The 27655-nt window shown below is 39.1% G+C and overlaps 1 protein-coding gene across 6 annotated transcripts in view; it reads right to left on the reverse strand.

The window, feature by feature from the left end:
- The window catches only part of MEF2A (myocyte enhancer factor 2A), a 77917-nt gene that overhangs the window by 22081 nt on the left and 28181 nt on the right, over window positions 1-27655 (reverse strand). For 2 of the 6 annotated variants that reach the window (XM_048956826.1, XM_048956827.1), the window contains exons 2-6: window positions 22129-22332; window positions 6296-6427; window positions 6093-6230; window positions 2769-2988; window positions 2597-2656 (exon numbers count right to left, since the gene is read on the reverse strand). In XM_048956826.1, the coding sequence (XP_048812783.1) occupies window positions 2597-2656; window positions 2769-2988; window positions 6093-6230; window positions 6296-6427; window positions 22129-22332 (754 nt within the window). The remainder of the gene's footprint in view (window positions 1-2596; window positions 2657-2768; window positions 2989-6092; window positions 6231-6295; window positions 6428-22128; window positions 22333-27655) is intronic. The other 4 variants (XM_048956824.1, XM_048956822.1, XM_048956825.1 and 1 more) reach the window with 2 other exon arrangements.

Raw genomic sequence — 27655 nt, forward strand, 5'->3', positions numbered from 1 at the left:
CTACCAATCTTCGCTACAACACACAGATATTTTTATTCATCAGAAAAAGTTCCTTTCCACAGAAGAACTGTTGTTGGCAGATTGACTGCTAAAGTAAATCATCTATTCTAATCAAGATGCATAGGATATGAGGGAAAAAAAAGTTCCTCATGTGAATTAAATGAGCCATTTTATGCAAGATTTTACCATGAACTACTTCCCAAGATAACCTCTACTTGTTTTTCACTCAGAGACATAAATGTGTGAGCATCTTTCAATTAAAAGAGAGCATAATCAATGCTCAAAACTTCCTAACGGAGACTCAGAGCTGCTTTTCCCTTTGTTTCAATCACCGAATCGCTGAGGTTGGAAAGACCTCCAAGATCATCTGGTGCAACTGTTTGCAGAGAATATCAGGAAATGTGGATACTGTGAGTCCCACACCTTGATCTCTGGCATCTCTGCAGAGAGACGAAAAATTAACACGACCTTTCACAGCTATATCTATTCCAGAATTCTCTACTCTTGGCAAGTATAAATAAATTTAAAAAAAAAAGAAAAAAAAAAAGAAAATGCATTTCATTTAAAGTGAATTCTACAGTAAATATAACAACAAACTAAAACCACTGTTTTATGCAGATATTAACTTGAAGTATACTCTTAATAAGCAGCAGCCAAGGCTCAGTCTATTTATGCATGCATCTCAATTTTGTTTGCAACTCAATTTTGTTTATGCAACTGAGAAGGTTACTGTGCACCTGACAGTATCTGAAGGAAGTCCTGCCACATTCTAGTGGACTGTGGAGCTCCAACAACTTTACAGACCCTGTAATTTAGTACTGTGGTACTAACGAGGTATCTGCTTTTTGCTAGAGGTACTTCTTACAGATTTTCCACTGTTCTTATATAGCCACAACTCCTATTTAAATGAAAATCTTTCTAGAAATGAGTGGGTATGTGTGTAACATTTTGGGTGTGATGTTCTGGAAAGCAAGAGATAAATGATGCATTTTGACTTTTCACATAAACTATTAATAAATGCAAGAAGGAAAGCATTTCTGCTGCATTAAATATGTTCATCAAGCTAATGAAAATTGGTATTTCCCTCGTTTAATACCCCATAGCAAGTGCTGTAGATAACTGTCTTATTTTCTTATTAACAGGAGTCTTAAACCTGCAGCCACTGTCACTAAAGCTTGATTTCGGAAAAGATGACTGCAGTGTCTTGATAATAAACTTCCTCTGACTAGAGAGTCACAGAACTGTAGGGGCTGGAAAGGACCTTCAGAGACCATTGAGTCCAGCCTTCCTGCCAAGCAGGTCCCCTCCAGCAGCTGCACAGGTTAAGTGTCCAGATAGGTCTTGAATATCTCCAGAGAAGGAGACACCACAACTGCCCTGGGCAGCCTGTGCCAGTGCTCCATCACCCTCACTGTAAAGACGTTCCTTCACATATTGGTGCAGAACTTCCTATGCTCCCAGAAACACTACAGAAATCAACGTGTGACCTCCACAGCTTCTAAAAATAATTGTTTTTTCCTACCGTTAAAATGTTACTCAATGGAAGCCATACTTAAATATTTATTTGCTGCATATAGCCAAAGAATGGAGAAAGAATGGAAAGTCAATCCCATGCTGAAGTTGCAGCTTTTTTATTTATAAATCCTATCAACTGAGTTTATCTTCAAAGAACTTTTTCTCAAGTGCCACATTAAGTAACCAGTGGGCAAATACTGGAAGGTCAAGAGATGCTCCTCTCATTTCTTGCCATGAACATTTATCGAAGACAGCTATAAGTGCTTCCAAAATTGGCTCTCAGTTACCAAGACATCTCAAGGAGTGGAAGCAATATGAAGAAGGTGGGTGAGCTATCATTCATTCTGTTTATCTGTATAATTTAGTGGCTGCCTGATCACTATCAGAGTATTAAATTTTGTCTAGGCAAGACAAAGATTTATTTACCTGAAAAAACGCTATTATATCAATTTACTGAAGACCTAAAAATACTGTGAATTTGATTATTTGGCAAGGTCTCTAATTCATATTGGAAAGAAATGCTGATCATCTTCCAAAATTAAAACTGAACCTTGCTATTGTTTTCCAAGCTGTTTTTGTCCAACAGCTAGAAAATAATTAGCAAGATATACATAGCAATACAAACAACATAGTCTGAATTTTCATCATTTTGATAGGCACCAGAACCAGCATCAAGCACCTAGATCTTCAGAACACAGCTAGTTTAGTAAGCACAGAGAATTTTAAATAAAGGAAAAATAAAAAGGGGGGGGGGGGGGGGGGGAAATAACTCTCAAGCATGCTGTAATCCCACTTGTAGGGAGAAAAAAAAAAAAAAAAAGCAAGAGCAGCAAACAACTAAAAACAACTGCAGTAAAAAAATGTGAATTATCACTGAAGTAGAAAAAGCATGAGGGTTAAAATGAGGGTTAAAGGTCCGATAAAAAAATTACAAAACTCACTAATTACAAGGCAATTTAATAACTACGTCCTTTGCTTTTCCTTAACCAAATGGAATCAAAATTAAAAAACTGCTTCTGAATAAGTGTGCAAACTGAAACCACGCTACTATTTTTCAGCACAAACACGATACCACACTTACCAACTGGACTGGTACCAGCTCCATTTGGCACTGTGAGGTCAGTTGTCCCCAGCATTCCACCTAAAAAAAAACATTGGAAAAAAAACATTGTGGGTTGTTTTGTTTGTTTGTTTGTTAATAAAAATATAAAGAAGGGTGAAAAAGGGAAAGCACAAAGGTACTGAAATCCTACCAGCATTGCCAGTACTTGGTGGTCTCTGCGGGGCCCCAGGTGATACGTTCCGATGCAGGGTGGTCTGAGGTGGGGAGAGCATGGTCGTGTCTGTTAATGATGAGCTGGCTGCCAGTGATGGGGATACGAGGGAACTCCCTGGGTTACTGTAGGTTAAAGTGTTGGGGTTGGACACTGGAACCGTAACCGACATGGAGAAGTTCTGAGCAGGCAAGCCGGGCTGGAGGAAAGAAAGCAAAGAACACATGAGACAAGATTAGCATTCACTATATTCACAAACACAGCACATTATAAAAAATACACATTACAAGTTTGCCAACAATTATAAGAGTTAATTATGTTAGTTTTGAAACTGTAATTCATTAATCATACAATCTGAAAACATCCATTTGTTGCAGTCTGGTGTTGAATTATAATACGTCAAAAATACAGTTCCAGAAGAATTACTCATAAACTTATCAAAACACTGAGAGGAGATTAACATACAAAAACCTGAAGATATTCATATAGCTCAGAAATACAATAAATTCACCAGTTAATTTGGATTATTACAAAGCCATAACAAGATAAATATGTTGATGAATCGACAAACTGTTACATCTTCAAAATGTAAGCATAAACATGCACATTGTAAAAAGTTATAAGACAAAAAAGAATCAATTAGTAATAACATTTTCTACTAACAATCTTGCCAAAATATTGCTACTAATTTCTAGAACCTCTTTCCAACACGCCAAAAATTCATAAGTTCATAAATTTACAAACTTCAGTAATTTGAATTTAACCAACTTTGATTGTTGTTTTCTGAGACGTGTTCTGCAAAACTCTGCTTGCATAACCACTCCATTTTCTTGTTGTGTAAATGTTTTTCTCTTTTTATTTTTCATTTTATTCCAATTCTCACAGCACTATTCAAAAGGCAACTATTATTCCACAGTATATATATGTTTGTTATTCAACAACTATTTGACTCAAAAGTTTAAATGCCTGCCCATCTATGGCACTCATTTGGTTATGACTAACTTGTTTGGCCTTTGTCTCATTCCTATCCTTTGACAGTGTTGTGTTTCTGAAACAAAAGGGACTATTTTCTTTCACAACTCTCAGAGTAACTGCAACAAATCTATGACAGGTACAGCTTAAGAGGAAAAATTCAGTAGAATTTGTTGACAGAGGTGGTAGTTTAGAGGTCAGCTGAAGATGACACACGCTCATGACCTAGCAAGTATATTTAAGAGATGTACTTTGTCATATGCAGCTTAAAATTTACACAGAATGACACTTCTAAATGATAATTTGATATCATCTGAAATACAACAGTAATTCTACACTGATGTACAGACCATAATACATTTTATGCAAAAAGCAAAACCTCTTACTAGTGAGAACTAATGACAGCTTCCATGCTGAAGCATTCCTCAGAATAATTATCATTTTTTGGCACAGATGGAAGCAAGAAGTAACGAAGCACAGCAATGTAATGCTAGCAAATCATTCACAGCATCTAAGTAATGACAAGCTGCACTGATACTTGTCTTCACGGGAAACTACTTCAAGAAACTGTTTATTATCTATTAAAAAGGATGCTTTTAAATAGCATGCTTTCCATTAACTCAAACTAAACTTGAAATAGCTGAAGTGTGCTTAAAACAATGCTTAGAAGTTAACAGTAAGAACATTTTTGAACATTTTTTCCATAGGTTTCTCAATATAGAATCTATGAATGACAGCTTCCCCCACTCCTTACAATGCAGATGGACAACAGCATCTGTCCATCTATGGTATGCATTTGGTTTTGACTGAATTCTTCACTCTGCCTCATTTCTATCTTTCAACAGTAATAAGGGCACTAGAATAAAAGAAGCTACATTCTTATCCAAGATCCAGAAGTACTGAAAACAAAACCACAACAGGTATAATTTAAACTATAAATACAGAACTACAGAGCTAAAAATTAACGTTCCCTTTTTATTTACATTGATGCCCACACAGAAAACTTAAGCTGCTCAGGAAGACCACAAAACATCAATGGAGAGCAATTTAACTGTATCATACTAACAGATGAGGCCTAAAGATGTTTCAATACAGAAACACAGGTAGCAAAAACATCAAAACAAAGAAGGAATAAAAGACATTGGCTACATTCAAGGATAAAGAATTTGCAAGAAGAATGGATTCTGGGTGTCAGACTGCCAGTTTGCTGTTCTTTTCCCAGAGATGGTTCTACTGCTGTGATCAATTAAATCATTTTCACTATTAGCAGTCCTGTGGGGACACACTCTTCATTTACGCCAGGATCTATGCTGATTAACCTAGCCAGTCCATTCATTTTAATTGCTACAACTAGACAATGTTAAAAAATGTAAAGGTCGTGGCAGAGCCCCATATGACTTTTCTCAGAAGATACTCCACCTGTAACACTCAATGCTAACTGCTCCTGTAGGTGGAAACTAAGCATCACACCTCTGAGAAGATCATGCAAAATTTCCGTTACCGTTAACCCCAAAGTTCTTCAGTCCAATAATTCTCATCTAAGAGTACTCCGCTGAATCTTTTTACCTTGCACTCATAAATTAAAGAGCACATACGAAACTCATGAGAACATGGACATCCTGCCCTGTAAACACACGGGGCTCATTTTTTCATTATATAATATTAAAATGGAAACGATGCTCTGATCGCACTATGGGATTGGTGACAATATCTTCCTAAAGCAATTCAGTGACTTACAGCAAATGATAAATATTTAAGTTAGATGCTCATTACAAAATTTTCAAAAGCTCTTCTGGTGTCCATGTTCTCTGGCTGAACGTGCCTTCAACAAGATATCAATCTTTCTGAGGATCCCACTGTCATTCTGAAACACCTAAACGCCTTTCTAAATCTTGCCTTCAGGAAAATAAAGTCAATTGAGTCAATTGATTTGGTAATAGAAAGGGCCAACTCTAATTGTAACATATTGTAAAATCTTTATCAGATAGAAGGACTATAAGATTTTTACATCCCATAATGAAATCTGTCTTTTTAGAATATTTTAGGCAAGGAAGCTAAGGTCCTGAAATTTAGAAACGTTACTTCACATCCACACAGCATGAAAAAATCTGTGTGCATAATTGAGAAGCTGGAGACACAATTTCTTTCTTTCCTACTCCTTATGAAAAAATTGTAATTATCAAGAGTGAGTATCGATACCTTATTTTACCTCATGAAAATACACATTTCCCTTTCCAAACCAATACAGCCTCTTGTCTTTACAGCGGTAAGCAACACCTGTGAAAACTCTCATGCATGTAATAGAAGCACAAACCATACTTTAGTACTCACTGCGATTTTATGATTCCGCATCATATTATCAAACTCTTCATTTATTTTTTTATATTTTTCTTCTGTATGTGGCGTGAGCACATATGAAGTGTCAGGGTCCGGGCTGTCGCACCCTCTGTGTTCCTTCTTGTTCAGAGCCTAAATAATGAAGTTAATAAAAAGGATCAACAAATAAAAAGTAGAGATAAAATAAAAGTACTTACAGGGCCTCGCTTGAAAATAAAATCACTATCTTCATTTAGTTTGCTGAATCTGTCCTCCGATAGTGGACTGTGCTCAAAGTAATCGTCAGCATCAGGGCTCTCACAACCATTAAGGCCTTTCTTTCTTAAGGTCTGAAATACAATTGGAAAATTCACATACAGATCATACTAACTTGCCAAGATCTTTTGTATACTACCGAATCATTCAGAGCCACTGAAACTACAAGAAATTTTCACAGACAAAAATCAATAGACAAGCTAAGTCTTTCAAAATAGTGGCATAGTACACCAACAGAAAAGGTTCAGTCAGAGGCATAGACTCCCAAGGGGCCATCTCACAGGCAGTTTGAACCTAAAATCATTCCATCTCTCCAGTGTTCTACACCAAACTGGTTTCAGACACCGGCTGATAGGGGACAGTTGTCTGACAGACCTCCAACAGTCAGCCTATGGCAAAGGAGTTAATGTCCTCATCGGTAATTAAAAAACATCTTAGTCTTTATTGGATCTTTAATAAATTGATTTCAGCATCCCTTATATTTTTAAAAGCATATGGCTTGAAGTCGAGCGATACAACGACTAACAGTTCTCATCTGAATGTAGCTACTGCATTTCATGAATATATGTAACACTTGGTCTCACTGGCTTACAAAGGCAGGATTTTCCTGCACTGCAGTCATCCTGCATGGTAACAAGAAGTGCAAAAAGTATAAAAAGAAATGACATAATCCCTCTGTAACATGACTTAGTTTGCTAAATATAAGCTTTTTCAGACTCCTTTACTCTAACTTGATGTGACCGCTTTGTGGGGTACTTCCTGTTTGCTGGTGGAACTCTTGCATCAACATTCCCCAGAAACAGAGCATGTCTACAATGCAGGCACTACGAATAAGCTGCTGAGGAAGGATGTGAACCTGCAGCTCTTGCGAGCAAACAATTCAAAGATCCATTTGATATGCTTGCAGTCCTTTTCTTTCTCTTTTTCATCTACTTCACAATCAAAATTCTCATTACAAGTTCTCATTTCTAACAAACTACAATTTAAAATGCTACCCACAGAAAAATCAGAAATGTTTTAAAGATGGGTTACAAGAGGAAAGCAATACACATTTTTCAACAGTTCTACATGAGCCAACAGTGGGACCATAGGGGCAGGGAGGTGGTGCTTCCTTTTGCTGACAAGGCATGCAAGTTTTATTAACTTTACACCAAAAGACCCTAAAAAAACTGAAATCCACATGTCGACATTCTCAGCAACAGAAAGAAATTCACTTTCGGGTAGAAGCTACGCTTCCATAGCGTACTGAACATTACGTGTTTAAAAAAGGTTAGTTTAAGGCATTCATTTTTTATTCAAGCACTATCTAGCACAATAAAAATTACACAAAACTCTCTTACTATTTATACGTGTGCAAAACACTCCCTACTTCTACTTCAGCTTCTAAGCAGCACTAAAATCCAATGGCGTTCTCTGAAATTCTTTAATATCACAGGTCATCACAAGCTATAATTCCCCTCTCGGGTTTCTCGGCCGGCTCCCTGTATCCCACGCCGTCCCTGGAACTCCCACAAAAATGCCACCACTGAAGCAGCACATGGGGAACAGGTGGAGCTCCCTCCAGCCCCGCTTGCCCCCTGATCCCAGCCCGCCAGCCAATCCGCTGGGCACGGATATGGATGTGGCCATACAAGGGCCGGCTGCTCAAGGTCGGAGCCCGCTATCCCTCCCAGTCCTTCCTGACAAGTCAGGCTGCCAGTTCTCTACACTTTGATATCAGTAGGGAAAATGTTGACACTGTGTAATCTGCATTGTGCTTAACCCCTGCAACCCACGGAATGCTTGAAATAGAACCCAAATAGGTACTTAACAGGGTGCTCAGCACAGCGTGCAAGACATTTAGAAGCTGTGTTTAGGTATTATATAGAAAGAATTTGCAAGAAATGCACAGCAGACAGTGCTGAACTTCTGCCTAGTTCCTAAGGGGTTAGTGCAACTTAAAGTATTACAGCATGGGACTTTCATTAATGCCCCTTTTTATAAAACAACTAAGTGAAAATGTGAGTGTAACACTGGGACTCATCCTCAGGGATGGGCCTGATGATATGCTCACAGCTCCAATACAAAGGAACGGGCTCAGAAAATACAGAAAGGCATCCTTCCTCTGGGCCAGCAGCTATTTTTATTTTCGATAACAATGGGGTTAACTCCGTTTGACTCATGAGGAAGGAAAATGCTCAGTATCTCCCGGTTAAGATTCTGGAAACCTTCACTCCAGATGGGGTTCCTGTCATTGTGGAAGGATTTGAGGCACGGTGTGCTGTTACAGATAATATGTCTGGGTCTGATATCCCGAGCTCTGTCTCTTTATCGCTGAAACACGCACTGTCACTTTGAGGACCTAACCATAAAAAGACTGCTACTTTATCACTGCGCCATAACAGAACGGTGAAACCTTCCTGCTTCGCGGCTGTACTAACAAGAGGAATGCTGTCAGCTGTTCACAGAGTCAGGCGAAGCCTACGCAGCACAGTGCGGCGCGATAAGGGGCCCTGCCCACGGAGCACAGGGACGGCTGCTGGGAACAGGGCCATGGGACAGAGCTGAATTCCACTCCGAGGGCTAACCTCACCCTTTGTGGATCTTACAGCTATAGCTACATTCTGCCGTTTCTCCGATGACTGTAAATAACTCAGCATACCTTTGTCCTTCCAGCACTTGAAGGAGCTTTGTTTATCGATGCTTTGTTAAGCGACGGGACACAAGGGGGAATGGCTTTAAACTAAAAGAAGGGAGATTTAGGTTAGAGGTCAGGTGGAAATTTATTACTCAGAGGGGGGTGAGGCGCTGGCACTGCTGCCCAGATAGCTGTGTGTGCTCCATCCCTGGAGGTACCCAAGGCTGGGCTGGATGGGGCCCTGAGCAGCCTGAGCTGATGGGGGCAGCCAGCTCATGATGAGGATGGCTGGGTGATCCTTACAGTCCCTTCCAACCCAACCATTCTATGATTCTGCGTCATTTCCGAGACAAATAAAGATCCAAATTTCACAAACTCTGAAGATGAAAGAAATTCCTCTAACAGTTTAATTTTTCTGCTGTGATACACAAACATTTTTGTAGACAAAAAAAAAAAAAAAAGTTCTTGCAGTTGAGGCTAATACAGAACAAACTTTCTTACTAGAGGGAAAAAAGAACACTGACTTCCAAGTTTTGCTATTCAATGCTCACTCCAATTGCCTTCTTGTGTTAAGTCTTATTTTCCAGATGATTTAAGGCAATGTGTAGCTTTTGGAGTTAATCTGTATTACTTTCCACTTCCTCTAAGACTTATCCAAAACTACTGGCAATTGTTCCAGCATGTTTGCCAATGAGCTGCACTGTGTCCTCAGTGACTGACACTCTGCAGCTTTGATGTTAGACCCGATGAGCTAAATGAGGAAAGAATTGATTTTTCTCAGAAAATCACTAAAGCAAGTGCTGAGAGGAACCACAGCAGGTATGAAATCCTTTTAAAAAGAACCAAGCGACGTCGCTGCTACGTGTGAAGTCACTACACAAACGCTCCTGGCAGCTGTGGTAACTCACATACTGCAGAATGGCCCAGAAGCTTTAGACTCTTTTTGTGACACTGTGTAAGATTGAGATAAACAAAATTATTATTTTATATTAATGTATGTTATGGTTTGTTTATTGAACGGCAGAGCTTGGTAAATGCTGTATGAGAAAGGCTGGGCTAGTTACGGAGGACTGAAGTACTACTCAAGCACACAGCACACTGTTCTCCTGACCTTCCCTACACATTGCACAGTCATTTTAATTGCACTGCATTTTGCCTGTGCAAGAAGCATTTAAAGAACAGGAGACGTTCTCACAAAACAAGAGACAAACAATTAGTTTCTCTCTGCAATTCGACACATTCTACTTTAATTGCTAGTGCAAAGGGAACAGAAATACGATAGCTATGTATGGTGTGACCCATGAGGAAGCAAGGATGATATTAAACCAGCACAGTGTAACTATCTTCTGTCACACAAACTTACACTGGCTCAAAATACTGGTCATCAGCAGTTCTGGAAAGCAGAAACAGAACTGCCAGGTACAGATTACTGCTACCCGAGGCAGAGTTAAATGACAACATCCAACCGTCCTCCTCTGCAGGAAAGATAACAGGCTTTGTGTCCAACTCTGGAAGGATGTGTTGCTAATGGTTAAAAAGCACAAGCAGCTTGTTTTGTGCTCTCACATGGTTAAAAGGGCAAGAATGCTGATAGCAGTCATCTGGGCTCCTCACCAGCTCCCTTGGCACAACTGTAGAGGACTTGCTTGTGTTCACTGTAACCTCAGGAAATAATATTTTTTTGCCTTAAAAGGCAAAAGTAGGAGGACATGAAATGTAAAGTGCATTATGAAGCAGGAATGTTAGCTCATTCAAAGTCCTCGCTGTTTGGTTCTCATAGCCTACTGATGTTACACAAGTTGGGAAAAGGTTGTTGCCACCAGCACTGCTCCGAATCAAGATAAAAGCTCGATTTCTGCAATTTCTACTGGTGCTGGGTTGTTTTTTTTTTGTTTCATCTGAAAGCATGAGAAAAAACATTTCCAAAATTTTACTAAGACTGAAATGAAAAAGATTTTATTTCCTTTAGAAAAGGCAACCCTTCCAGATAAAAACAGTGGCTAGCTCTGTTTCTGCTGTTCCAGACTGGGCTTGGAAAAGATGTGAGGCAGTACAAAGTTGGAATAAACACTTAAAAAAAAAAAATTCAAGTGTAAGTATTCCTTAGGCATGAAGTAATGGAAGAGACACCACCAGCACTTCTAAATATTACTGCTGCCTTAGTAAGCATGTACACCATGGTTATCAAAGGATAACCAACTGAACAGTGTCCTGGTACTCCAGAGAGCTGCCATGCAATAGCAGAGGGAGAGAAGATGCTGCTGCATCAAATTCCAAAGGCTTCTCATTCACAATGTGACCGTCACACACTCACACAGTGCCTTTGCAGGGCAGAGGGGACTGAGCAAAACTCTACCACCTGAGATGGGAATAACCACGAGATCCAGAGGCACAACACTGTACACCTGGAGCTTCACAACAATGAAACACAGATACCAGTAGTGTTAGCCCAAGTTGCCTTAACGTCTTTCCTACTGAGGTTCAAAAACCAACAAAATCATAAGAGAGAGATCCAAGGATAACTGAGCTACTCAGCTGTAGTGTATTCTTTAGGATCAGCCTCCTGTTCCACCTCTGCAGAAAATTACAGAGATCATGCTTTACAGTCGTTTGTCCAAATTAAGGGGATCACTGAAATGTCCGAGGGTACAGTTGATACAATGACATCAACAAGTGACTGCCACAGAAACTGTGCGATCCTGGACAAAAGTATTAAGCCAACTCAGACTTCTGCTGGAGCCTGCAGGAAGCCATTTTCTTCTGCACTAAAACGATGGAGAGTTCTCCTCGGCCATGCTACAACTTACTTTTGCTTGTTGCCAGTGCTCATAGCAGGAATGAGCTGGTGTACCAATGCAGGGGCTGAGCACCAGAGATACCGAGTAGGCAGCGGTACTGGCCCGGCCTTTCTGGCAGCTGTAGACCACTGTGTGATAACAACATCCTCCTCAAAAACCCCACCTTTTTCTGAGATATTCCTACACAAAGGAAAAAGAAAAACACGGCACTCACAGCCCCGGACTCCCACCCAGTTTTCATTCTTATTATGTGAAACATCAGCGGGAGGAAAAAAAGGGCAAATTCCTTTCAGGCAGTTCACCCCCCCTTCCCACAGAGCAGAGAACTACACGTATGGCTGCAGCGCTGACACACAGCAAAATGTCACAATGAAAGCACGACGATCCCTTTGTTATTTGCTCCCTGTTACATGCTAAAAACTAGGCTGAATTTCTTCCATTATAACACAGAACATTTCACTCCTATCACCCCGAATAATAGCACTGCGCTTCATCCCTTACATACATCATTTCTCCCTTATTATGAGGAGCATTTTTAGTAACAGGAAGCTATTTATAGTTTCTAAGCTTCCTGCAGGTCACTTCAGTCTCAGAAGCAGCATCGTTTCTGTTTCTTTTCTCCCAAGTAACGACATGGCTCCATAAATGCCAAGCTTGACCCTGCAGTATCAGATGCATAAATTCTGCTGCTGTCTAAAATACAGCAGGACCAAAGTTTACAAGTAATGCAAGCGAGCAGCCAGAGAAAAACACATAACTCATCTTAGTAACAGTGTTTTGTGTAGGAAGCTCATCAATGCTATTTCTGTAGGCTTTAATTTCTGTTTTTTTAAGTAACACGGACTGGATTTCATGCACTGTTTACAGATTTTGTAGATTTTCCACAGGTTCTATTAATATGCTCAACTTTAACTACTAAGCATCTGCAGATGTCATCATGAAGCTGTTTTCCTTCCCCGTGAGTTAAAAGGCTGCTTAGGTTCAGCCTAATGCTTTTCTTTTCACTATCCCTGCCAGACACTTTGCATTTTCCTATGCTAGCAGTCAGAATTTTGCATTCTAGTCATAGCCACAAGTACACATATGAAGCAAAATAGCAGAGTAAAGCTATAGAGCACGCAGTGCCCAGTTCTCAAAACTTCAGTGCAATGCATAAGAGGTTAAATCAGATTATGATGGACATTTGCACAGCTAGGCAACTTGGACAGCTTAACTTCCCAATGAACAAGGTCCCACCAAGCTTTCTGGTGGGCTCCTCAACCTGACTGAGGTATATTAAGTCAGAGCTTTGGGCTAAGTTACATACTGCTTTCCATGCTTGTGCTCAACGAGTAGTAGTAATACAAGATGAAAAAAAATAAGTAAATAATCGATGTTTTGCAAAGATATCTAAAGATATCTAGATAATAAGAACTGTGAGTACAGCGCATCTTGATAAGTTCTGCCACAATTATTATACTCCTCAGCCAAATGTTACGTTAGGAAAACGTTTAGTATTACTTACTTTGTGGTTAAAAAGAAAAAACAAGCAGAATTGAGAAGTGCGCAGAATGGTGGGCCATAAAACAAGAGGGAGAGCCCTTTAGGTAATGCTCTGCTAAGTTCAGTTTTAGGCAAAGGTATTCAATCATTTACAGATGCTGAATGTTCATGACTTGAAATTTTTATCAGTGTCCTTGTTATATTCCACTCTCAGAAAAGACAGGGTCTTGTTTCAAATGCTGGAGCACTTCCAGTATCTGGCAAATTTTAACACGCATCCTTAGCTTGCCAAACATGAAAGCTAGCTGTCAAATTCCTCCAAGATATGATAAAGATGGCACTCAGGATTCAAACTCTCGTTTATATAAAATAACACATACAAAAGGTTTTCAGACTTCTAGCTTGAACCATCTTTGCTGTGAAATGTTATTTTAAATAGATAAACCACCAGCAATTACTGCAGAACAGTTTTATCTTCTGTAAGATCCACTTCAGAATATCATACAATGCATGGGAGTAGTGATGAAGGAAGTGCTGCTCTCCTACTTACAATTTTTGAGAAACTTTCAGTAAGCTGTGGGCTTCCCAATGCAGTTAGTGACCCACACAAGCAGCTGCACTGTTCATTCCCAAGTGAATTTCTTGGGGCTTAAAATGGTCAGTAATCCTGCAGTACTGACAATGCCGTTTCCTCAGAGAAAACGAAGCCAAGCTGTCTGACACTTGACACATTTGTCTTTGTTTCACTTTCTATACAACTTAATTGATCATTAAATCATATATTACTGAGCAGTTTTTCCTTTTACTTGAAGTACAGAAAGCACCTTCAACTAGAATTTTCAATTAGAGAGTAATCAATGGACCATCTAAGTCAATCTTATTACTAAAAGCAAAGGACAAAGCAAACCTACGTACATATTCAAGAAGCAGAAACAGTTCAGTAACTCACAAATTAAACATATTCTATAATCTTTTCAACAAACAAAAGCAATAGTAAGAGTACAGTTCTACCCGTAAGACAGTTCAAAAGAGCACCCACCTGTATTTTATGGTACATAAATGTTGTTTTCAGTCCTTACTAACTGACAGGATGTATACATACACACACATCCTCCCGTGTACCTTTCCATAAATACAAAATGGTTAAAACATAAAATCAGCAACAGTAGCATCGGACTGAATGCCTCCTTCCAGCAACAGCACATTGCAGATAAGCCATATGGAGCATGAAAAGTTGTCCAATCTAACAACTCAGCTGCATAACACACTTCATGATCTTTCAGAAATTCTTTCGTAAAAATATTATTTGCTATTCTGCTTGCTAAACTTGCTTAGTGGTTCGCTAAGAAAAATCTAACTCTCATTACAATTCATTGATATAAAAAGAATGGAAGTGGGATTCTTACAGTCAACCGGCCTATGCAATAATGCCAGATTGCCACTTCAAGCATTTCATGTGCTATTTCTCCTTATAACTTCAGAAGTAGAAAGGATAACAGAAAGCATTTCAAACTCTTGGCACACTTCAGATAATTTAGTATTATCAAACCAGAAACCTGAAAAGGGGGGGTAGGGATGCAAAAAGGTCATAGGTCTGTACCACCACAAATGAAGTATCTGCACAGCTGATACAGGAAAGTTACCGAGCAGAACACACCAGCTGAAAGAACAAATAGCAAGCCTCCTGTTCAGATGAGCTGAGAACATTACAGCTTAGATGGGCCACACTGCTATTAGCAAAACACCTGGCTTTGTGACAGAGCAAGCCACAATCTCCATCACATGACTACAATTTCTTCATCACACCTACATGCTGGGGATGCAACAGGGAGGTTATATGAAAGACTGAAGACCTAGAGCAATTTTTCTTGGAAGTCAGCATCTCTCAGCCCTCTACTGCAGAAACAACATCAGTTTAAGGTCCAAACATGAAAATCACTAAAACACTACGTATTAGAAACTGAACTCCAAAAGAAAATTGGTAGTGAAGTGTCCTACAGCAGACACACTCCTTCCTCTGAGTGCTACAACACTGTTTGTTGAACACCACTGACTAAGACATTGGCATTTCTGCTGCCTCTTCTGCAAGGTGGTTAATTCAGAGGCAGAAGACATTATCAAACCACTACATTCATGAGCTTGAAAGTCAAAACCCAGGCTTGCTTTAACTCTCCACTGAAATCAGGAGTATCTTCAGAAAGATTAGTTTTTAACCTTGTTGTAGTTCCAGAAGATGCAATGTTCTGGGATCTGTACTTTGCAAGTACAGCTTGCCCAAATTCACTCTCGATTAACAGATGCCATGGTCCCCAGTTGGAAAATCGCAAAGTAAAAATATGCTCTTCTAACTGTCAGTGTAAAATTCCAAATCTTGCAACAGCACACAGGCTGCAGAATAAATCAGACCAGCAAAGCTTGAAGAACTTGTTAATACAAGGAAGATAATTATATCTTTGTATGATTGCCTGCTTGAACTCCAGTATCAGTGAGGAGTAAGAAGTTGCTGGTTTTCTTGGAGGGAAACTCCAATCCCACTTAACACAATGTCACCAGAACACCAAAACCAACAGCTGATCTTTGATATGCATTTCTAGTGCAGTGCTGTGTGATCTGGGCATTGTGTGCCTGCCCTGTGTACGTTATAGAAACAAAAATGTTCTTCTAACACACTGCAAAGCAGCTGGGAAACAACACCATCAACAGCAACACCAAAAAAGAACTCGCATAATTGGAACTCCGCTGAATATTCTCAGGTTATTTGCAAACATCCAAAACACCTTAGAATTTTTCCAGATACCATTTCAACACAGCTGCTCTTCAGATTTTCAATCAAGCTACACTGTATATACTAACCAAATAAAATCAGGAAGAATACAATTCACAGTTGATACTAAAATACCTCCTATGATTTCAATCTCTGACCTTAAAAAAGGAAATCCAGTCAGCAGTGCACATTAGTTATATATTATTTATGCTCAAGCACACTAGCTTTGTATTGAGACTGAAACAAAATGTACTTCTTTTAACCCTGTAGAACTAAGCTTAATCATTGGTTTAGACACAAGGAAAGCAGAGTTTTAGGTTATTTGGTGGCGAGCCAAAACTTCTGTAAGAAGTTAAGCCTAACCCACTTCCTTCATGTCTAATATATAAAGAATTGCCAGAAACAAAATGACATTGACTGGGAACAAAAACTTTTCTGTAGCACTGTCAGCTTTCTTAAAGTCACTAAGAGTCTGTCTTTTCTATTTTATTTTATTTTTTTTTAATTATGTCAGTGCTGCTCACCAGGATGCCCAAAGCAACGTCCGCAGAGCTAACAAAGAACGAAGAGAATATTTTACTTTTAAAGCAGAACAAGTCTATCAGATGCAAGATAGACAAACCCTGAGAACAAGCAAGTGAAAAAAAAAAAAGACAGACTTTTGGGATTAAGTGCTGAACTTCATTTCCCAAATATGGGAGGTGGCAATGAAAGCAAGAGAACAACACCCGCTGGTAGGCAGCAACTGTCTGCTCAGCACAGAAAACACAGCTATCCTCTGTCCCTGCGCTCACAGCATTTGGAACGTTGGCAGTATTGAAAACGTTTCAAAGAATGTGCTTCTTCCTGAACCCCGTGTGGAAAATGAAGCCCCAAAACGTACCCTGCTTACAAGTCAGGTTTACAGTGGATGCTTCCACTACAGAGAAATAGACTCAAGTCACCATACAAAGACTTTTATATATGCAAGTTTCACAGTCATTCCTCTTCCAAAGCACTTCAGCTCTTATGCGTTTTCTCTCTTTAAGGAAAGCTAAAAGTAATTTAGTCCTTCACCATACAGAAATCCTCCTTGAGATTTAAGATGTCTCAGAGGCATTTGTGTGCCGCCTCAAAGAATTCAAAATGTTATTTATGCAGTATAATTACATTTACATAATTGTTTAGCAAATCAGGTCCAATAATGCCTACATTTCCTCAGCCTCCTGAACAGATTATCAAGCCATTTCCTCACTCAACTGAAACCATTTTGAAGCTCCTTAATTCTTTTAAATGCTTACCAGTTGCTGCTACAGTGCGGTCAAAGTTATGTGGAGACCAAAACAAGTGCTCCAAACAATAGCAACACATGACAGCAATATTCAGAGTACTGGCATTTATTCACAGCTTCTCATCCTCCTTGCCCCATACCTTGGGGTTTTTTTTTTGTTTTGTTTACTTCAGGTAAACTTACTTTAGCCCACTTCTGGCAGCTCTCCATCTATCAGATATGAAGGAATGGGAAGTGATACAAACTAACCGAGCACTGTCAGTCTTCCTACAATCGACAACGCGTGTAATTCAACATTCAAGGTATCACTTCTCAGCACTATCTTCCTTCTAAAAGGCTGTAAATTTTGAAATTTAACCCCCCTTAGCCATCAGTTTCCATTTGCCATGGAAGCTAGCTGGAGAGCATTTTCTTCTCTTCCTTTTTAAAAATTTACCATGTAACTTCTTTTATGAAACACTTCGAAGGAAAACACTTCTGAAGGAACTCATTCAATTTCCAGCATCTTCATTCTTAGCTTTTAATGCCAAAATACAGAAGCCCAAATTACGTACCAAATACATATCTAGATATCTACACATCAGGTATACAGCAAAGTGTGAAAACTATCAAGAAAGGAAATAAGATCAATTAATTGAAGGTCTTTTTCATCTAATTTTACATCTGCATATGTGCAGCCATATATATTTACATATAATTCTCAGATCTTCATTTTAACACCAAGTTCACCCAAATTTTAAAAGAAACTATGAACCAAATGAAAGGTGCTACCAAAATACAACAGTGTTCAAGGTTAAACTGCTGCTCTACATGAGACAACAAGAACAGTTCAAAAAACACATTGCTCATCAAAAGCCTGGAGAAGAAGCAATGCTGGGTAGGTGGAGAGAACTGGATTAAAAATAAAAAAAAGCTTTAGGTTTATAAACACAGCATTTCAACACCAGCTTTTCTGTTTATGCTCTCCACACGTGTCTCTTGGCATATGCTCCATCTGGCTGCGGAGATACATCTGCTTCTTTATGCTGCAGGCTCTACAAGTGCAGATGAGCTCTACGCACATACTCCAACTATGATCTGACAATCAAATCCCTGACACTAAGCATGTCTGTGACTAGAGAACATGGATTGCTCCTACAATAGCTCATCATTAGCATTTTGTGAAGAGGCAGTGAAACAGGAATTCCAGTTTGGTATTATAATGCAAGACAATGCACTGAATACAGCTTCTGCAAGATTGACGTGGCATATTTACACTACTCTAAGTAGCAGCAGGTACACTGAACCTGCATTCTGCTTCGCTTCTATTGAAAATATGACATGACCACTATCACACCAAGTCATGGCAGACATTACTTTCTATTTGAGTGAGCATTTCCCATGCTAAGATATTTAGTTAAACATTCAGAGCTTGCTCTAAGTTACCCCGAACCCACGACTATTCCAATACTGCAGTCTTTTCACAAGAAAGTGCACGTTCACAGTAACTACATGATGTAGATTAGGACAGATTGCTTTTAATACTTTTTTTTTGTTAATCAAATCATTGCATATTTCAAGGACTGCTGTCAACCTGGTGTACAGCCTAAGCCTTACGCTGCACTTCACCATATAACAGCAAAGCTATACAGTGCAGAGGATCACTGACACTAGCCAAAATTCTCATGGGCACAGATGGCAAATGGGAAAACAGGTCATTTTTCAGAAGACTTCTTAAAATTGTATCATTTCAGTTTGATGAGTTGATACAATAGAACATACAAAGCCAACACAGCCCAATGTAAGTTAAATTAACCCTGGTTTGCTGCATCACTCAAGGAACATCAAAATGCCAAAGAGAGAAAGACAGAAGTCAAGCTGATAAAGCAAGAAGAGCCTGTCTTCAACCCTGACTCCTGCACTGGAAAAGAGGGTAGAGACACTGCTTTATGAGGTCCTCTTGAGGGACAGAAGGACACAACCCAGAAGGATTACCCACTGTGTGCATCCAACCCAGTAGCTTCATGTTTCTGCTGCCCTCTTTTTTATGTTTTAATAAAAATATGAAAAGTAAAAGGAGTTTTTCATTTGTATACATTATTTATATATTTTATATGCAGCCCAAGACAATTCCTCTTCACTCAGTGTGGCCTAGGCAACCCAAAAACTGGACACGTGCTCTAAACAATCTGCAATACTCACAGAGTATCTTGAGTAGCAACAGAACCACAAGGATCAAGACCAATAATCATCAACATCTCCTACGAATTAGGATGGAGTTCAACTGCTTGCTCATTGCCTTGCTTTCCTTTAGATCAAATATGTCCTACAAACTAGACATTAATCAGCTTTGAAGGGTATCTGTTACAACATTATTTCCCTTATTTTAGAATCATCAAATGGCCATGAATGAACCATCCTCAGGTAAACTGCTGATAGTCAGAAAACCCAACTTATAATAAAACACAGACTTCCCATTCCAGCTATTCAAATGTCTATGATTCTGCCACGACGGCTGAAAAAAATATTCCTCAGACCTGTATCAAGCTATCAAAGAAAAAAAGTCAAAGCAAAAACCATGGAAGGACCAACAGAACTGGTATATGACAACAACAGAGCATTTGTATCTACAGTACCACGCATAATGAAAGACATAAGGGCGCAGGGAACACATTAAAAAAAATAATCTAGTGTTCACTTAAGACATCAGTGCTCATCCTCCTACTATGTTTTCACACAAACGTTCCAGCAGCAAGAAGATACCAAGCTCTGGGCATATCAAAGCAATTCCTATGCCAACATTGAACAGGAGGCAACCACAAGGGGAAGATGTCTCATCGATTCCATTTAATCACTCACAATACTGCCATCCACACAGTGCTGAAAATAAGTAACTGGCCTGCATCACATTAACTTCCTTCTCTACCACAGCAACCAAACTCCTGTCATTCCCAGTGGGTCAAGACTAGTTTTGCAGTGAGGCTAGAACACAACAAACATTACCTGCCATATTCAAGGACATAACGGAACTACTAAATGTTAACCAGACACACATCAGCTACAACTATTTATTCTGAATTGGTTTAATAAGTTCTTCTGTGATATGCATGGGCTATAAATGTATTTCTGAGTAGGCACAACAAAAAGAAGCCCCTTTGTGTTATCTTTCAGAACATTTCTAAGAATCTGGAGCTAAGATTTGACTCCTCTCTCAGACTGAAGAACTTCATATTTATTTCTATTCTTTCCTTTCTAGGACAAGATCAGAGAGTGAACAGATGTGTTTTGGAGAGAGGCATTTCTAATTCATACTCTTGTTCTTCAACTACAGTAATATCTCAAATACCATAGAATAATACAATAAACCTACAGAAGCAATGTTATAAGGAATCTGTAGATGAGCCCTTGCATATTCCCCCAGAATAGAAACGATATATGCACTTGAGTACTGATTGCACTTCTCTATGCAGCTGCCAGGGGTCAAACATTTGACATCAGTTTGGAAAAAAATACACATGTACACAAGTAGCCTGGCACAGAAATGATTTTCAAAGAGGTTCTCCCTGAAGATGTGAAGAATTGTTCCCATGAGCCACAGCACAGTGAGGCCTGAGGAACAAACATCAGTCTGCCTGCACCTCTCAAATCTGTGTCTGTCACAGGCTCATCTTGAAAGAATCAGGTTTTTATCTTCCTCTTCTCTGGTTGGTTAACCCTTACTTATACTAATCCAACAATAAAGTAACATTCCCGAACTCTTCACAGCTTATGTTATCCCTCTCAATTGTACGCACAGCTGAGGACAGATGTTGGGCAGGTATCTTCCTGATCACAAAAGGCAGATAAAAAAATAGCAAATCTTCTCAGAAAGGAAGAAGGCATTTGTTCATTTCTAATTTTTCTCAAACTGATTTTTGTTTGAAAACTTCTTTTAAAAGATCAGATGGTATCCTCCCTGTACTTGTAATCCCCTGACTATACAGTTCTTCAGCTATACAAGGCTAACCCATTATTCCCAAACCACTCCTTACAGGCAAGGCATTTGTTTGGAAGACAGCTCTGGAATTTAAATGTCAGACACCTGTTTTGGTTCATTTATAGGACTACTGCAGACACGACTCCTCTGAAACTCAGCTACAGCTGAGAAAGGCTCAAACCACAAAAAGAATCCCTGATTTCAACACTACCTCGTTTAGAAACTACATACTGAAAAAAACCTGAGTCTATACTGAAAGTATAAGCACAATAAAAATAGAAGCTATGATATACTCATGCTATTTTATGATGGCAAAAGCTGTGTGCGTTTTACTATATTTTAACTGACATACAAAGTAATTGGACAACAACTAATAAAGTCAATTTCCTCCACAGATTAACTTCTTTCTTTTGGCTCGACAAGAAGCAGCAAAGTCCTCAGCCGATTTGTGTGCAACACTGAACTGGTAAGTGAAAAGAGGAGGGGCAAGTTGTAATTATGTTTAAGGTGAGCTCCACTCTCTAGATATACTCTCCACTTGATTGTTGTTTTTTCCCCATGAAATCTTAGAATCATCCACCCCTTCCCCCCAGCCCCCTGCTCCTTTTCGCTAAAAAATAATCTTCCATGCTTCTATTTCCATTATCAAATGTAATTTAAATCAAACAAGCTACCAAAATAACAGGCAGGAGGTGGAGGGCAGATGGGTTGACAACACAGATATAAAAGTGACTTTTCCCCTCACAAAAGAAACAGACTGAAAACAGCAGTTGATGTTTTATGATAAAGTTAATAAATAGTTAGTTAAAATATCTTAAAATACTATATATTGCTCCATATTCAAACTGTTAATGAGATAAGAACACAGCTCAACTATTCAGATTGTTACCTCAACGATATCTGAGTTGGTTCTGCTTTCATGGGGCTCGTTGTATTCTGTGTATTTAAGTAGAACTTTGTCCATATCAGTGCTGGCATACTGAAAGAGTTTGTTAGAGCTGTTAAAAATGATGAGTGCTATTTCACAGTCACAGAGTACACTCAACTCATACGCCTTCTTCATTAATCCAAACTTCCTCTTCGTAAAGGTGACCTAGAGAAAAAAATAGATATCTATTATTTTTTTTCCAAATAGCAATGTTTGAAGGACTACAATCAAGCATTCAAGCAATATACCAGCTGAGCCTCAGCTATTCATTGCTGGTAACAAGCAGCGTAACTGAACATGCGTAGAAGCTTAAGAATTGCCTATCATATTTGGGTGTCACTTACTCTATATTTAACCAAGCTAAACAGTATTTCCCACCCAGCCCTTCCTCCAGTATACACCAAGAAGAGTTAAAGTCTGTAGTAATCCCCTAACTATGATTCCTTCCGCACAACCAACACCAGCTTTCCAGGTATTAAAGTCCTTTCTTCTGTGATGTTTAGAATTAGCCTGCCCCAGCTTTACAGATACTCACAACCTTAGTTCTACCAAATCAGCAAACGTGCAGTACCAATGGAAGCAACACAGTTACTGTACAGTATGGTAAGAAAGGGAGCTAAGAAATATTCTTACTTGGCCACTATCAAACCATGTTATCAGCTTCACTTACACTCCCAAGCTGTTATCTGCCAATTGGGAACATCATGAAACAACCATTCTGTCCTCTTAAAACTGTTGCTTGTGGGAAAGTAAATCTATTACAGACCATCACAGAAGAGTATTGGCCAAATGGGAAAAGGCAGAGACAAATCCTTACAAAAATCACCAGCAGCTATGGAAAAAAGGACTTAAAAGCACGCCCTTTCACAGGATCTCAGTTGGTTAAGGATGTAGGAGTATCAATGTATTTGATATCAAGTCAAATCAAGTACAGGTCTAATGCTAAGAACAATTTTCTTTAAAGGACGTTCAGTGCATTTTAGTACCTCCAAAAGGCACTTAATATACTACCAAGCTAATGTTCTGAGATCTTTTTAATAAAGATAGCACTTCCCGAGCTTTCAAGTGTTTCAGTTTGATGGAGCACCTCCATCTACTCATGCCCCCACAAAGCATACGTCTCTGTGGCATGTGAGTGACCTATCTGCAAGACAGGAATTAAAGAAACAAAGAAACCAGTATTATGGGTTTCTATAGTTTATAGGACATATCTGGAAGATGGGAAAATTCTGTGTTCACACCTGAAGGCATTTTTTTTTCTAGAGATGAATATCTTACACACATTACTTCATTACTACCTGTAACAGAAAACACACAGCGTCATTCTCACCACATAAGAAGTCTGACAAACAGATGCAGACATACATTAACAACATAGATATACACCTTGCTAACAGTAACTATTACTAAAACAGTATTCAGAATTGTCCACCTGCCATGCAGGCAAAGGCAGTGTGGATTTGTGATTCTTTTCCAGCTATTAAACACCATCCTGGCACACCAAAACGTCTGTTGGCACACACTGCCCACAACCTTAAATGCAACTGCTAACATGGAGCACTGTTGGAACACAGGTAATGAATGTAAGCACTAATAGAAACACAGATTAATTCTATTGGTATTAGTGGATAAGGAGTGTGAGTGCATTGTGTTCAATGGCCACAATTGATGTCTGCATGCAAGCACAACTTCGTACTGCTTTCCTTCCATCTGCTGCTCATTCTCCAGTAACTGTGCTGTCAGTGCTCCATGGTATCCACTTGCTGTTCTCATCCAGCAGTATTGCATAATACTGACCAAATTGCCTATCAGCTTTAAATTTCCCTGTTTCTAAAATAAGCACAATTCTCCAAGGGGAAAGGGAAGTTTCACGTTTGAAAGTGTGCGATTTGGATCTTGTATGTTCTTTTAACCATCTGAAAGACAGACACGGTACACGCACGATGAAAATGGACGCAGAACATACTGTTTCCAGGACAAAGACATTCCCAGTGCAAGGATGAGGCTGAGCTAAAAATAAGCCATGTTAACATGAGAAATTGCTGTGATTGTTGCCAAGGCAGTACTGTGAAATACTACGGGCGCACACCAAAGACAAAAGAATCATTTGTTTATACACGTTTAAGACCATAGATTTCATTTGTTACGTTACGAAGTCTCCTCTGTTATTTCAATTTACAGCAAAAACAATTCTCACTTCAGGTTTCCTGTGCCTCGCGTCCGACTGAAATTAAATAGGTATTAAACTATTACTTTAAAATATTCCTTACTTTCAGTTTGCTTCTAACACAAATACCATTCCACGAAAATACTGCTCCTCAACACAGAAGGGTTGGCTGTTTCTGCCTTTATTTCCACGGTGCGTATTTACCAAAAAAGATCCCACATGACATGTTCTTATTGTACAAAAGAAAATGGATGCCAAGTAACTAAGCCCAGAACATGTACCTGGCATGTAATGTACAAAGAGTGAAGATCTGTAACAAAACTGAGGACTTCTTGGTTTGGGGGAAGGGCAAGTCATTACCTTAAGAGCTGCACTACTGAAGCATTAAAATCAGGGGGAAAAAACCTCCCAGGGATTCTGTTGATCTAGTCTTGACCTCCTTCTGAAGAAGCCAGTTCAGAATCTCAAAGTTAATGTCAGGCAATGATCCAGTTCTTTCTACTTCTTAAAACCAATGCAAATTATGACAAAGCAGCCCTCTGTTACTTCAGCTCATCCACTACTAGTCAAATTAACCCAACATCTGAACAATTCAAGACAGAGCAAATAAGTTCTTTTAAACACCTCCATGGCTGCACAGAAAGAACAGCTGACCTTTTTTTTTTCCCCCCCACAGATGCAGTCAGATAAATTACAACCCCAGCTCCACCTACACCCCTATTCCACACTTCTAAGACACATTTTAAAGACTTCTAACAGCGCACAGAGCCCCATGCAAGGCCTGAACAATCTGTATTCAGATACTTGTAACATTTCTATTCAATGTTTTTGAAGGTGTTTGGACGGAAGACCCAGACACAACACTTCCTCCGAAACAACGTTATGTTTGTGCTCAACCCACCCAAGGTGCAACTACAGCAAGTAGATCTTCCTTACCTACTTATTGCTGACAATTACAAAGCGTTAGTGAGGCAAGAAGCCAGAGGTCCAATAGGCTTCATCTTACTGGTCTGCTGCTTGTACTCTGTTTTCAGTCATCATTTCAACAAGCTGACCAAGTACAGAAGTAAGTTTTAATGGGTTGTATTTCTCCCAAATGTAGGTGGAAATCTTGCTATCCACATATATTACAAAACAGCAGCTTTTCAAGACCACACAAAAAACAAAAACGATGCATCTTCAATGCAGGCCAACAGCCTCCTCAATACTACTCTAATACCACTACACAAAGAAGGGCAGAGGAGGCAGAGAGTAAAGGCAGCAAGATTGAGCTCCTCTGATATCTAATTTACTGTACTTTATTCTCTTTGTCTTAATGAACATAAATGCCTGACAGCTCATTCGAGCAGATAAGACTGCTTAATTAATAACACAATGACAGTCTCAAGACAATTGTAATTCCCCAGAGTAATGGTCTACATAAAATTGTTTTGAGCTCACATACACTCTCATTAGAAATAAGATGCTTCTGATAAAACAAAAGTTCTTATTCCCACAAGTTATCCAGACCCACTACAAGCACAGTTCTATCACATTTCTATTTGTATTTCCAAACAAAAGAACACTAAGCAGAAAGACAGGACATCACTCACATATTCATCAGGGACCTACTAATCAGCTACTCATACCACCAAAAAATTCACAGAATACAAATGAACTATGAGATGTGGTTAGCAAAATAAGCCCTAACTGCACTCCTTATCCAGCTCAATGAAAAAAATTCTTCAAAGTAAATCCATATCTAATAGATATCCTATGCATCAGGGCATCCTAGTATGTCAAAGCAGCATGTAATTGCTGCCAAAAAACACTGATCACCCATCAACCATTTCAACAAAACATGGCTCCACTGACAAAAGCTATTTTATATCTTTAAAATCTTTTTCCACAGGAAAAGGAAATGGGCAAACCTAACTCCAGTGTTAAGTTAGGGCCTAAAAGCTCTTCCTAATCACTGTGAAGCCAAAAAATGTGCTTGCCAAAAAAATATCCGTAAGGGAAGTTAAAGTTGAATCCCCATATTTTGCTTCAGTCCACGCAGAGCAACTAAAATTTCAAACAAAAGCACTATTTCCCTACTTCTTCATGCAAAAAAAAAAAAAGAAAAAAGAAAAGAGTAACAGAGTAACGATCTGAACAATGACATGGATATATATAAAAGGGCATTTCTAACTTCAAACATGACCAAAACAGCAAGTTTATAACTTGCTCTCCAAGCAAGTTAAAGGAGGGTAGGAAGGTGAGAATAACCAATTTCTACCTCTTCAACTTGTCTGAAGTTCCAGAGCAAGATCTGAAAGAAATGACAATTCCTCTGCTTTTACTATGTGTACTTAAGACATTTATCTACATCAAACACACAGTCGCTGTGTGATTAAAGCTGTTCAAACACAATACTTGGCTTTCTCCCAAACTCCAATAATACTTTTCTGCTATATATAGCCTTCTCAGAGTTTACACTGCTTTAAAGTGATACAGGGAGAAAAACAATCCTGATTTTGCATACAAAACAATGGGCTTTGAGCAGGCACATCAGCAGCAAGACAGTCTTATGGAATTCTATCACAACCCCAACATCAATCATTATTTTTCTGGAAAGATAAGTAACATCAAGCTGGTGCTCAAAAGAAGTTTAAAAAAAAAAAAAAAAAAGCCAAAAGTAGGAAGGGAATAGAAAACAAACCATTGCTATATATCCATGTTCTGCATGCATCTTGAACACTGAGTGCAATTCTGGGCCCCTTTGTGATCAAAAAAGAACACAGCACTCAAGACTGTTGTGAGACCAGCAGTGAGTACAATCACAGGTGTGGAGTAAATTCTGTGTAAAGACAACTAAGCTAAGATGCTTAAGCCTGAAAACAGCTATTTAAAGAGAAAATAAGAAAGTATGACAGAGTTCCACAGAATAACAAGCAAGGCAGAGACGGACCAGACAGGGACTGACTTGTGCCTCCTTCAGAGAAGAGCTAAAAAACGAGCAGAAGCATAACTAAATATAAATGAAAAGGGCTTTCTTGAAACAACATACAACAAACCTACAGACAGTCTGAGCCAAAAAAATGTTGTAAATGCTGCAACTTTATAAGGGCTCAAAGGATGACTGAACAAGTCCACTGGGACAGGGGGGTGGAAATCCATTAATGGTTACTAAATATACGGAAACCACATCCAGCTCAGGAAATCACTGAGCTAAGAATAGTTAGAACCTGGAAGAGGATTACAGAGCAGTGTAACATGTGCATCTCTATCCTACACAACACTGGTTATTTGTTTCAGACCATAGCTGGATAAAAGATATTGGATTAGCTGGATCTTCAG

Source organism: Lagopus muta, chromosome 10 (genome assembly GCF_023343835.1).
Source record: "Lagopus muta isolate bLagMut1 chromosome 10, bLagMut1 primary, whole genome shotgun sequence".
Classification (NCBI taxonomy): domain Eukaryota; kingdom Metazoa; phylum Chordata; class Aves; order Galliformes; family Phasianidae; genus Lagopus; species Lagopus muta.